Source organism: Centruroides sculpturatus, unplaced genomic scaffold (genome assembly GCF_000671375.1).
Source record: "Centruroides sculpturatus isolate CEXI.00-Female unplaced genomic scaffold, Cexi_2.0 scaffold586, whole genome shotgun sequence".
Taxonomy (NCBI): Eukaryota; Metazoa; Arthropoda; class Arachnida; order Scorpiones; family Buthidae; genus Centruroides; species Centruroides sculpturatus.
Window position 1 is genome coordinate 335,583 of NW_019384796.1, and position 13,188 is coordinate 348,770.

General features: G+C 31.1%; 1 protein-coding gene across 2 annotated transcripts; it reads right to left on the reverse strand.

Annotated features, from left to right (window-relative positions):
• Positions 1-4,109: 4,109 nt before the first annotated feature.
• Positions 4,110-12,421, reverse strand: LOC111629402 (alpha-ketoglutarate-dependent dioxygenase alkB homolog 6-like). Of its 2 annotated transcripts, none has more exons than XM_023373299.1 (6): positions 12,368-12,421; positions 12,159-12,288; positions 9,715-9,761; positions 9,282-9,377; positions 7,250-7,372; positions 4,110-6,935 (listed from the first exon to the last, which is right to left on the reverse strand). In XM_023373299.1, the coding sequence occupies exons 1-6, from the start codon at positions 12,410-12,412 to the stop codon at positions 6,681-6,683; spliced, it is 696 nt and encodes a 231-aa protein (XP_023229067.1). In that variant the 5' UTR covers positions 12,413-12,421; the 3' UTR covers positions 4,110-6,680. The 2 variants fall into 2 exon arrangements, with proteins under 2 accessions (XP_023229067.1, XP_023229066.1); XM_023373298.1 differs by having other exon boundaries at positions 4,115-6,935; positions 9,282-9,386.
• Positions 12,422-13,188: the final 767 nt, after the last annotated feature.

The window sequence follows — 13,188 nt, forward strand, 5'->3', positions numbered from 1 at the left end:
TTTTTTCTGAATTCTCAACTGAATAATAAATATGTAAGATTTTAATGTTAAAAAAGTGTATGTAATAAATTAAATGTTTTGAATGTAAGTTTCTGAACGAATTATTAAATCGGCTTTTTCAAGAATCATTTAAAATGATTCTATAATACTCTTATAGTTTTAAATTGTAAATAAAAATTACTGTACTATAAATTTAACTTAGAAAGTAGTCGTTGGGAAAGTTAAGCCCGCCAGTAATCCCTGCGCTCGGTATTTTGGTGCTTTTGTTCTTCAGAAGAGAATCTTCGACACCATCAGCAAGGTTTGCGGTTCTCGGTCCCAGCCTTTACCTGTCCTAGGGATTTTGAGCTTTTATATGATTTTCGCCCGAAATCTCGCTTTTTGGTTAGTCCGAACGGTGGTCTCCTGTAACTGGATTGGTTTCTCATCTATTGCCAGAGACGCGATTCGGGCTGTGAAATTGTCGGACATCCCCGCCCGGGCCGCTCCTATTTTGGTCGGGCCAAGCTCTTTCCCGAGCGACTGTCCCGTAAATAGAGAGTCTTTTTAATTCCATGTTGATAAAACTACGTTAGTTAGATGAGCGATAACACGCTAAATGACGGATTCGCTAGATTGTTACTTCCAATTGGATAATAGAACGTTACATGGTCTCTATGGAAAAATTTAAAAAGAAAGAAATTTGTTATAGAAGTGACACGATGCAGCTATTTTATTTTTTTTAAATTACAATATATTTTGGTTTACCGATGATTATTGAATACAACCCACGTTTGATATACGAGTACATCTATTTGACTGGCTTTTTGCTGCGTTTGAGTTTGAGACCCCTGCCCTATATTTTTAACTACGAGAATTTAATAGCATAAATGCCCATTATACATGAGCTACCATGCAAAATTTCGTTTTTTAACCCATTCAGAAATATTAAACGAAACACACACACACATCCACGGAATTTTTTTTCATTAATTTAAAAATTAATAAGATTTTGAAGACGCTTGACTTTTAATTGTCCATGAAAATAGACATCTAAAGGCTAGCGTAAGGGTGAAACACTTGGGAGAAATAACCTTGACAATGCACATTTCTATACCATTATCATCCTGGAAAAACTCGTCGTACAAAACAATTCACTAATCGAGAGCCGAACCGGTAATTCACAAATAGGAGTAAGTAACATTGCCACCTTCAATGTGTGGTCTTCAATAGAAAATTTTGGAAAACGTATAAATCATGAGATATTTACTTTCCTGATTCTGTTATAAGTAACAGAAGATAAGTATGGCGATTGGTCAAAAAAATGACACCAACATTTCTACATTTTTGGAGTCGGAATCTTGAAACTTCGAGAAATGCAAAAAGAAAAATTCGCAGTTCTTTCTGTTCTATAGATGTTAACGCGTGTATAAGGGACACAATTTTGTTCACTCTCTTTGAAGTTTAATAACTCCTGTGCTTTTTGTCGAAAATTTCTGAAATTTTACAGGGAGGTTTGTGTACTAGATGATTGATTCTATTAAATTTTGGTGGTTAAAGGTCGACGGAGTAGGGAGATAAAGCGGGTCGTGTGTCATATCTCGTGTAGGATCGGACTTAATGACCATTTTACTCGTTATATTTACATTTTTTTGAAATATAAAACTCATTCCCACCCTCAAAATTAAGCTTTATGCCATTTTATAATAATTAATAACATAATAAGTTGTTTAATTTAATTAATAAAATGATGGTGCCACACGCAGGGAAAGGTAAGCAACTCGTTGCTGGAATTTTTTTTTAATGTATTAGATTGGTCACTCCGTGCGATAAACCTTTGTAAATAAATGGAATACTATAATATAATATAATAGAAGGTATAGAAGTACGAAATAAGCTAATAATCTTAACATTTGTTGTTATGTTTTGCCCGGGAAACGCCGGGCTCATCTGCTAGTAATTCTTAAATTAAATAAAACATCTACTAACGTGAGGTAGATAATAATGGCTTATCACATCAGTGATAATAGACACAAACACTCAGGAATCAATTTAGAACATTTAATGAAACAAAATAGTGTGTACAGTAAAAACGTCTACATGAGTATGAGTAATAAACATAAATAACCAAAATGCATTTCGGACAATTGGAAATAGTTCCTCTTCAGTTGGTATTAATTTAAAAAGGTTATTATACTTAAAATCATACAATACAAACCGCTATAACGATATGAGAATAAACATCAAAGGAGACAGGCGTAAAATGGATTCATATTACAAGGTGGCTTGACGTAAAGGGTACACAACAGTAAAACTATAGAATTGAAGGTGGCATAACAACAAGGTGCAGAGCGGTTACAAAGTAAGTGTGGTACAGACAACATCTGGTGAACAATTCAATAAATATTGTATTTAAAGAATCTGTTCATATTTCCATAATAAGAACACAAGAAATCACAGTTCTTTTCAAGGAAGATAAAACAATTTAATTAAAATTTTATTTAACCAAATTATTTTCTTCTTGAATAAATTAATTTTTTAGTCTCTCAAGTAAGTTAAAGGAATTAAAGTACTTCGGTTTTTAATTTATCAATACTTCTAGTTTTTAGATAGCATAAATTTTGATATTTTTAAATTTCATTTGAAGTGTTCACACCTTTAGATTGCTACTGGTAGTTGGAGCAGTATTCAAAATACATATTTTTCAATTTTGCTTCTGATGATCCTTTTGGTTTTTTTCCATCGTGTTCTTCAAAATTACTACATAAGAGCCGAAGGTTTTCTCATCCAATGAATTTGCCTCCACTTTCAAAACTTCATTCGATTCTTCAAAATGGCATTCTGTATCAGTACGAGGACGATGTCGTAAAGTGTAGACGTTGTTGCACGAGTTTTCAGAATACTTTTTTCTCAAAGAATCTGTGAGAAAAAAGCATTCTGAAAACTTTTTGATAAAATTCCGTTTTCTTCTCTGTTACTTCGTTTTCCTTTCTTTTTCAATATAATTCGAATTGTGTTACTTGCTGGGAGATAGAACAACACAGCAATAACGAAATAAAAAAAAATATATACACACGCAGGGAAAGGTAAGCAACGAGTNGATAGCATCTTATACATCTTACATGAATGATGGATGGATAAGCAAGAGGTCTGAATGTTATCAAATTTTCTTCCACATTAAATGGAAAGTGCATCATTAACCTCAATCTCAACCTGAAGAACTAGTATAAAGCCATAAAGTATAATGAAAATATGGTCATCTAGACATGATAGTTATAATCAAACCCCAAGAAAAACAAATGGTATAAGAAATTATTTTTTCATTTCCTTGTCATCTGCACATATAACTATCATCTTGTATAAAGACAAAAATCTGAACAAATACAGACGTATATTCGGTGAAACTATTCGACTTGATTAACGCACATACGAAAATTGGCGCGCAAACTGCATTATGGCAAAGACCCTTCTCTATTGGCCCGCTGTCACTACGCTTCGCCAATCGCGTTAATTCTTGACAGTTGTAGCGGACAGACGAACGTCATGGCAGTATGTGATAAATGATGATATCAAATGTGGATAACGATGAAATAACCTACACGTGTAAATAACGGAAAAATAAGAGAGAAGGACCGCGAATTGAAAATGTGAAAATAAATATGAAATTGAGTTGATAACATAATCGAACAAGGCAGCTTATTGGCACGAAATTCGCGGCTGTCAATGCCAAACAATGCTTGTGAAAGACTTCGGAAAGCTAAATGCTTGTAATGAAAGTCTCAGCTTGCACGGGCGAAAGCCTGAGACCGTTCGGACTACCAAGCAGCCCAAAAATACAAAGTATATATATATATATATATATATATACTTTGTATTTTTGGGCTGCTTGGTAGTCCGAACGGTCTCAGGCTTTCGCCCGTGCAAGCTGAGACTTTCATTACAAGCATTTAGCTTTCCGAAGTCTTTCACAAGCATTGTTTGGCATTGACAGCCGCGAATTTCGTGCCAATAAGCTGCCTTGTTCGATTATGTTATCAACTCAATTTCGTATTTATTTTCACATTTTCAATTCGCGGTCCTTCTCTCTTATTTTTCCGTTATTTACACGTGTAGGTTATTTCATCGTTATCCACATTTGATATCATCATTTATCACATACTGCCATGACGTTCGTCTGTCCGCTACAACTGTCAAGAATTAACGCGATTGGCGAAGCGTAGTGACAGCGGGCCAATAGAGAAGGGTCTTTGCCATAATGCAGTTTGCGCGCCAATTTTCGTATGTGCGTTAATCAAGTCGAATAGTTTCACCGAATATACGTCTGTATTTGTTCAGATTTTTGTCTTTATACAAGATGATAGTTATATGTGCAGATGACAAGGAAATGAAAAAATAATTTCTTATACCATTTGTTTTTCTTGGGGTTTGATTATAACTATCATGTCTAGATGACCATATTTTCATTATACTTTATGGCTTTATACTAGTTCTTCAGGTTGAGATTGAGGTTAATGATGCACTTTCCATTTAATGTGGAAGAAAATTTGATAACATTCAGACCTCTTGCTTATCCATCCATCATTCATGTAAGATGTATAAGATGCTATCCATATAGAAAATGCTCACTTCTAGATTTAATTTTTTCAATCAGTTGATAAATATTTTCTGTTTTTCTTATTGTACCACAAGTTTCTATTCCTTCTATTTTTAATGTTCCAAGGTTCTGGAGAATTATAATTGTGAGAATACGGACGAGGGTCCAGGCCCTCTAATCATCAGATCTGTTAGACCTGCTCACCTTGTCACTGGATGGCTTAATTTTTAAAAGAACCCGAGTGGTAAGATTCTGTGTGGGTTTGTGCATATGCAATGAATACCAGACCAGAAGGACATTAAATATAAAGTTAACAATTTAATCAAAGAAATAACAACAAGGACAATTAATAATACAACAAAACATAAAAAGATAACATAGGCGTACAGATATAACATACGACTATAATCCATATTACCGAGAATATAGAGGATATGGATGAGATAGGAATTATCTCTTATCACTCCTCTAGGGTCTATCTTAGATTTAAACCGAGAGAGAGAGTTTACAATAAACGTTTACCTCGTTGCTCATGTTGAAACCTTTGTTGTTCATTTCTTGGGGTGGCGAGTCCGAAGTACAGGTTCAGCTGAGGGAGGAGGAGCACTCACTTTGGCAATATTTTGAACGAACTCCTCAGTATGGCAATGTTGGAAACAACTGCCCCGAGTGTATTCAAGCCACTCTTTTTATCATCGTTTTCTGCACCATCATGATTATCAGAAATGATGTGTCAATGGACCAGGTGGTGTGCAAAATTCTCAGATATGAGGTGTGGAGGAAGGATACAAAACATCCTCATTTCTGGTTAAACTGCTGAGTAATATAGCAGTTTTGCAGGATGTTAAACTTTTATACCCTTTTTTGGTTATATTAACTTTATTCTAAATTATATCCTTTTTTAGCATTTTTAAGTGAAATTAAAATAAATTATTTATTTAAGTTTGTTTAGGGTGAAAATTTATGTATGTTTATGTAAATTTATGTAGGGTAAAAATTTACTCTTGGTAAGAGTACCTCTGGATTATCACATAATAATCATCAATATACAACTTATAATGTTTTCCAGAATAACCCTCAAGGAGCGAGTGCAACACTTCCAGACTGTCCAAATCTTTGTATTTTTCTGAAAATTTCGTAGTTTTTTTGTATAGACTATTATATCTAAAACATAATTAATTTTTCAATCAGCTAATATATATAATTTTATTCCAAATCAGGAACATTTTGATGGAATATGCTGTCAAAATGAAAGTCATCCCTTCCAAAGGAAAAGAGATTCATCAATGCATAAATTTTCATATGGATAGAAATTTGTATTCCAGGAGGCTTTTAGGTTTTGGAATATGTTTCCAAGTTTGGAAAGTCAGTCTGTTGGATTTTGTGTTAAAGTGTTGACAAAATGAAGCATTCTAAGGAGAAGCTAAAATCTATTTATAGACACAGTTTCTAGAAAACTGAAAATTTTGGGGTCACTGCTCCAATTGTCATGAATAGAATTTTTTCTAATACTCCCCATTAGCATGCATAGTCCAAAAAATATCATTATTTCTGTAGTTGTTTGTTTCTTAAAATCACGTTTAAATTATTAGGAGATAATAAATTTTTTGCACTGACCTAAGTCCAGTGCTTGTACTTGTCTACATACTTATGAATCTAATGAATCATCATGAAAGCAGAAGCATATCTCCATCTGAATCGGAATAAAAGAAATATTCGTGTATGTCTTCTGAATTATGTAGTTGATGTGACATACATTTTCACTTTACTTCTGAAAATCTACTTGAACAAATCAAAACAAACCTAGAAAGAATTGGATTGTGAAAAATGTGACAGACATCTTATATTTGTAATAAGTGCTCCATTAATGTAACCATTTTAACCAATGAAATAGACACAAAAATATACATATGCATATCCACGGAATTTTTTGCCACCCCTTTTTTTTTTACTTTTTGGGTTCAGGGGTCTCAAAATGTGGAGATTTGCAAAAACCCAGAGGGTCAAATTTGACCGATTTCAATACATAACAGCCAGGAAAGTAAAAGTAATATATATATATATAACAATTCCATAACGACATTGAACATGTTTCATGTTTTTTTATTTAGTACTGCTTTGAAAACAATTTTGTTTTAATAAATTTGGGAACATAACGAAAGGTTAATGAAATCCTTCGATTACGTTTTAAGTTCAAAGGATAATTACTTAAATGATCTCTTATGTTCACAATGTTGTTATTTATTTCGTCTTCAACCTTTTCATCGATGCCATGAAGATACTTATGATACATATCGTCTTTTACTACTAAAAGGCTTCGTGGTTCTAGTAAAACTGATGCTAGAAGTCTATTGGAATTAGTCTACAAAATATATAAAAATTTTCTAAATATTTATACTAAAACAATTATACTTTTAATAATTTAGAATTCAAATTTCTAGAAGCAATTATTTCATTAAACTAACATTCAAAAACATTTTTCATAATAGCTGAAGGAAACAAAATGAGTGAAAAATATAAATTGTAAAATTTGATAAAATCAAAGATTATCTAGAAAGAATCAAAGTATTTAAACAAATTAATAAATAGTTTAAAATAAATTTTAAAATTTAATCATATTGTCAATTAGCAATTACATAATTATTCATATTTCTATGTAAAAATTTACAAAATTACCTCCTCTTTTTCATTGTTAGAAGAATCCTCTTCATTTATTTTATGATAGTAATTTAAAATAGTATGAGATCCTAGATTAACAGTGGTAATAGTTGGATAAAAGAGGGGACCATCTTCATGTGGCTGAAATTATTAGTAAATTTAATAATAAATTATTTATATTATATTATATTTACATTATTAATAACGTAAATATATTTAAAACGTTAACGTTCATTTTTGTTCATATGACAAGATATTAACCTGTATGAATTAGTATATTCTTTCGCCGTTTCTCCAGATAACGCACACATCGTCCACATATCTTTTGTAAAACACAATATCTTTTTTGAAGCTATTAACAACGTGCTTTTCAAGTTGCGTAAAACCAGTTCATATAACAACCCTGACATTGGGCTTCCCATAGGTCAGGGTTGTTATGCGAACTGGTTTTATGCAACTTATCTTGAGTTTGATATTCAATTTATTCTAAAATTATGTTAGATTTAATGCAAAAAACCGCATCTGCGCCTGTAAATCTTGCATGTTGCTTTCTCTTAACACTTCCATTGTTGAAGCCTTAATCCTGTCACTTTCCCCGCAGAGGGGATTTCAAAAAACCCCTTGTTGGTGTGCGTGACATACCCTAACTGTGTACCAAATTTCAAGTTTCAACTCCTAACTGTACTGAAATGCTCACGATGAAATGCTCGTATACACACGCACAATCTATCATAGGATAAATGTACTATGCCAGAAATCTTCGCAGGAGTATATTAAACAACTTCCCAAAGTTTCATGGCAATCGGATAAATGGTGTAGTAATGCATGAAAGACAGACAGACAGCCATACATTCATTTTTATATATATAGATATACACTACCCTACCAAAAGTAATTGCACATCTATGCAAGTATCAGTAGTAGTATTTTATTACCAATTTTAGTACTAGTGGGATCTGCTTTGGCTTTAAGGATAGTGGACAGTCTGTGTGGCATACTTTCCACTAACTTCTGATACATCTCAAATGGTATTTTCCTCCATTCTTCCTAGCCAGTTCTCTAATAGATGATAATGGTTTGCATAAATCCTGATCCTTACTTTTATCTCTCCATTTGATAATTATATAACTCACTGTTGATCTGGTGACCTTTCATTTATGAATACCATCAGCAAACAAATCATTAATGTGAGAACCAACAATAATATCATATTCAAACGCTGCAAGTTCCTTGGATCAAGTCATATTAACTGTGAGTGGCAGATACCTCTGAGGTTCGACATTTTATACTGTACAATGTAGAACATATAGTTTGCAATTAAAATACAATTATCATTTGATTCACTTTGCAAATATCAGTGTCCAATTACTTTTAATATGATAATGTATATTGTAGACTGATTTTCATAAGTAACTGTCCTTGTAGAGAATTGCATTGTAATTCATCAATATTAATCAATTATATTGATTTTATTTGATTAAAGTATTTCAATCAACTTGATAATCATTATTTCCTCAAAGCATTTTTTAAAAAGCATATAAAAGTACTACTTTTTAATATTTAAAAATATATTTTTATATACTTAATAAATAGCCCAACATGTAGTCTACTATTAATTGAAAATAAATGTTAGTTACACAAATATTTTCATTATAATAAGTTTAAAAAATAAAATACGGTTTATTTTACTTTTTAAAATTCTATTAAGTACATTTTTTAAATTTTGCATAATGCAAAATATATTTTCATAACAAAAGTTGGTAACTGACAAAGTATCATATTCTAATCTCAAACTGATTGATAACTTTGCTAATGAGATGAACTGGCACACTATGAGTTATTTGGATAACTATGCCCTTTTTGAATAGATCTTATCTACAATTCAGTGATTTCTTGATAAAACAAACAAAGCCAAATCAACCAAGAAAATGTTTTGAGATTCAGATCTGATCTGGATCTTTCAGAAGAGAAGAACACCTTTATCATTTTGGCCATATGGTCAGTCCTATTATTCTAAATATAAATGAAATCAACAGCAGAAAACAATTACCATAATGCCTTGTCCTGGTAAATATTCATTTACAAGCACATGATTTGGAACTTTATCTTCAAAGACACCAAGTTCTGCTATTTTCTTGGAATATATCTGTAACCACTAAATTTCAAAACTTATTACTACCACTTGTTTAAAAGTCATAGTTCATAACATTTCTGATACATGCTTCTTGTCCTTAATTACATATATTATGCTTTTGTCCACTTTGAATGTTATTTTGAACTAGGACTTGTTATACCAAGGAAAGAGAATCACACAATTTCAAATTAAAATATCTTTAATGTAACTTATTCCTGTACATCACTACATTTTAGCATTTCGGGCTTTTCGTCCAAAGTGGACAAAAGCATAATATAGTACATAATAGATAATTCAAAAATCTTAAAATTGTAAATGAAATTTAAATTTAGAAAAGAATACTTCTTACATTTGGCATTGGTTCTACAACCATTCCTTTTGGATGAGGTAATCCACCTGAAAATAATAATTTTATTATTAAATTAGACAATTTTATATTTAATGATATACTTCAATAAGTCACTGTATTTACATATGTTGTATCTATGGTGAAACATAAAATGATGTAAACATCCATTTATTTACATTAATGACCAAAGTAACATGACATTTTTGACCAAACATTCATGCCACTGTCCTAACACATTAATATTCATGTCTTTCACCAGAGATCATGATCTTTTCAGGTAATTATGGTGGTCAACAATCACCAGGCATCAACACGAATGGTAGTCAATCATTGGTCATTGTTGAATATCAGTGTGGCAAATTGCTTTTTGATTCATTTTTTTCTGGAGCATCCTACACTGGCAGGGCTGGATTAACCCACTTTGGGGCCCTAGACATTTTCTTCTTACCAGGCCCCCTCCCTCTCCCACAAGAAATAGAGCACACAAAAAATATAATGTTGATACTATAAAAAAACAATATATTTTTGTTTATTTGTTTATTATATACAGTTGTGAACTATCTTATTTACAAATCTTTTCAAAATACACAGTTTGACCAGGCCCTAGACATTTGTCTCATTTGTGTATGCCATGATCCAGCCCAGTACACTGGAGATTAAAAATATTTATTTACAGGTAACCCTCATATAACACGGCACTTCTATAGCATGGATTCACTCTAACACGGTTCAAGAATTGGTACCATCCCTGTATAACATGGTACTGTTATAGCAAGGATTCACTCTGACACAGTTCAATTGGGTAAAATCCTTGTACAACATGAAATGTAATAAATTTTTACATACTTAAGTAATAATAGTTAACGAAAATTATTATTTTCATAAACTATTAGTACTTAAGTATGTAAATTTTCTTTTCTCGCCTTCTGTCAATACACATGGTCCTCTCGAAACTTGTTTCAATGTTGCCAGATCTCGATGCTTCTGCTTCTGATGTTGCCAGATTTTTTCCTTATTCCATACTTGCTTTATTCTTCATAAGTGCTTAGCACCATATAAGGAAAATTATAAAGATCTTTTAACTAGAAGCAAGCAATCTAAAATTACATACTTTTTGCAAAAGGTAAAGCATGGATCTGAAGATAATGCAGAAAAATGCTCAGAGGATAAGGATAACTTGCCAAAAAGAAAACGCTCTCGGTTAATAGTGCTTTTAGTGATGACGAAGAAAATGTTGTTTAATTTATATTAAAATATATCACTTAATAAAGATATTTATCTTAATTATGAAAATATAATAGCATGTTTTTTAATTTTTGGAACCTAACCCGCCTTTTTGTACTAGTTCTTTGTTTCCTATAACATGGATTCGCATAACATAGCAATTTTTTGGAATGTAAATACTGTGTTATATGGGGGTTACCTGTAGTTATATAATGCAGGCATTTGAGATATATTTATTTTCTGGGCATCTTCTGCTTCCTAACGTTTAAAAGTAAGTAAATGTAAACCTAAATAAGGCATAAACTTTAGTATATGGCCTTCATAACTTTTTGACGTCCAGACAAGAAGGTATAGGCCTACATTATAGATAACATTTATTGTATATTAGTAAAATAACAAAAACTGAATTAAGATTATAGTCCTTCCAACTTATAAATGGTTTTCAAAACAGTTTAAACCAATTTTTACCCAGTTATAGGGAAAGATATATAGAACAGAGAAAGGGCTACAAATAAATAAACAGTAAATTCTACTTCACAAAGCAGTTAGGCTGTTTTGTAAAGAAGTTAGTAGAAGCATAAAAGGTTCTTTTAGAATAGATTTATAAGACTTTAAAGTAAAATATAAAACAATCAAAAAATATTTGCATTTTATTTCTAAAGTTTATGTTCATAAAAAACTTTTAAAGATTAAATAAATATTAATATTAATTAACAATACTTTTTAAGTGCTAATTATACATAAAAAATGATTTATTATTGTACATATTTATAGAAAATATTAACACATTTGAATTATGATTTAAAAATGCATTCATCTTCAGATGATTTGATTTCTGTCAGAATCAAATATCTTCATTTAGACGATATGAAAACTGAAACTTTTTTAAAGATGCTGTTGTGCTTTTACTAATTCTATGATTAAACATAAATCAGATAGAGTATGACCTCGTCAGACAACTAACAATTTGTTTTGGTGTATTACCAAAGAGGAAATCTCTCTACTTCATCTGACAGTTGAAGGGAATATTAAATGATTTCCATCTATCGAGATATAAGATAATGAGACACTGAAGAACCTAGAGAAATGTGAATCATACTTCTATTCAGCATCCAAAGTGATTTTTGTACTTGTGATGATTACTGTCATTTAATTTTAATAATGGAAGTAATCTAGTTTACATACAATTTAGTTATGATATATTTTCTTAAAGTTCATACCCCAATTTTGTAATCTTCTATTTGATAAAGTGGTCCACTTTGGTTTAGGAGCATTATCAACTTTTCTTATTAATAATTCTTCTTCACTTTCCGTTATGAAGTCTCTTATATAATAAATAGTGGGTGGAACCTATCAAGATATATCGATATTGTAAATTAAATCATATCCAAACTTATTTTAAAAAATTCATTCGAAATTACGAACAAACCTCTGAGAGAATATATCTGTTTATTTCAAATTTGTCACAATCCATGTGTACATTTTTTAAATTTTGCATAATGCAAAATATATTTTCATAACAAAAGTTGGTAACTGACAAAGTATCATATTCTAATCTCAAACTGATTGATAACTTTGCTAATGAGATGAACTGGCACACTATGAGTTATTTGGATAACTATGCCCTTTTTGAATAGATCTTATCTACAATTCAGTGATTTCTTGATAAAACAAACAAAGCCAAATCAACCAAGAAAATGTTTTGAGATTCAGATCTGATCTGGATCTTTCAGAAGAGAAGAACACCTTTATCATTTTGGCCATATGGTCAGTCCTATTATTCTAAATATAAATGAAATCAACAGCAGAAAACAATTACCATAATGCCTTGTCCTGGTAAATATTCATTTACAAGCACATGATTTGGAACTTTATCTTCAAAGACACCAAGTTCTGCTATTTTCTTGGAATATATCTGTAACCACTAAATTTCAAAACTTATTACTACCACTTGTTTAAAAGTCATAGTTCATAACATTTCTGATACATGCTTCTTGTCCTTAATTACATATATTATGCTTTTGTCCACTTTGAATGTTATTTTGAACTAGGACTTGTTATACCAAGGAAAGAGAATCACACAATTTCAAATTAAAATATCTTTAATGTAACTTATTCCTGTACATCACTACATTTTAGCATTTCGGGCTTTTCGTCCAAAGTGGACAAAAGCATAATATAGTACATAATAGATAATTCAAAAATCTTAAAATTGTAAATGAAATTTAAATTTAGAAAAGAATACTTCTT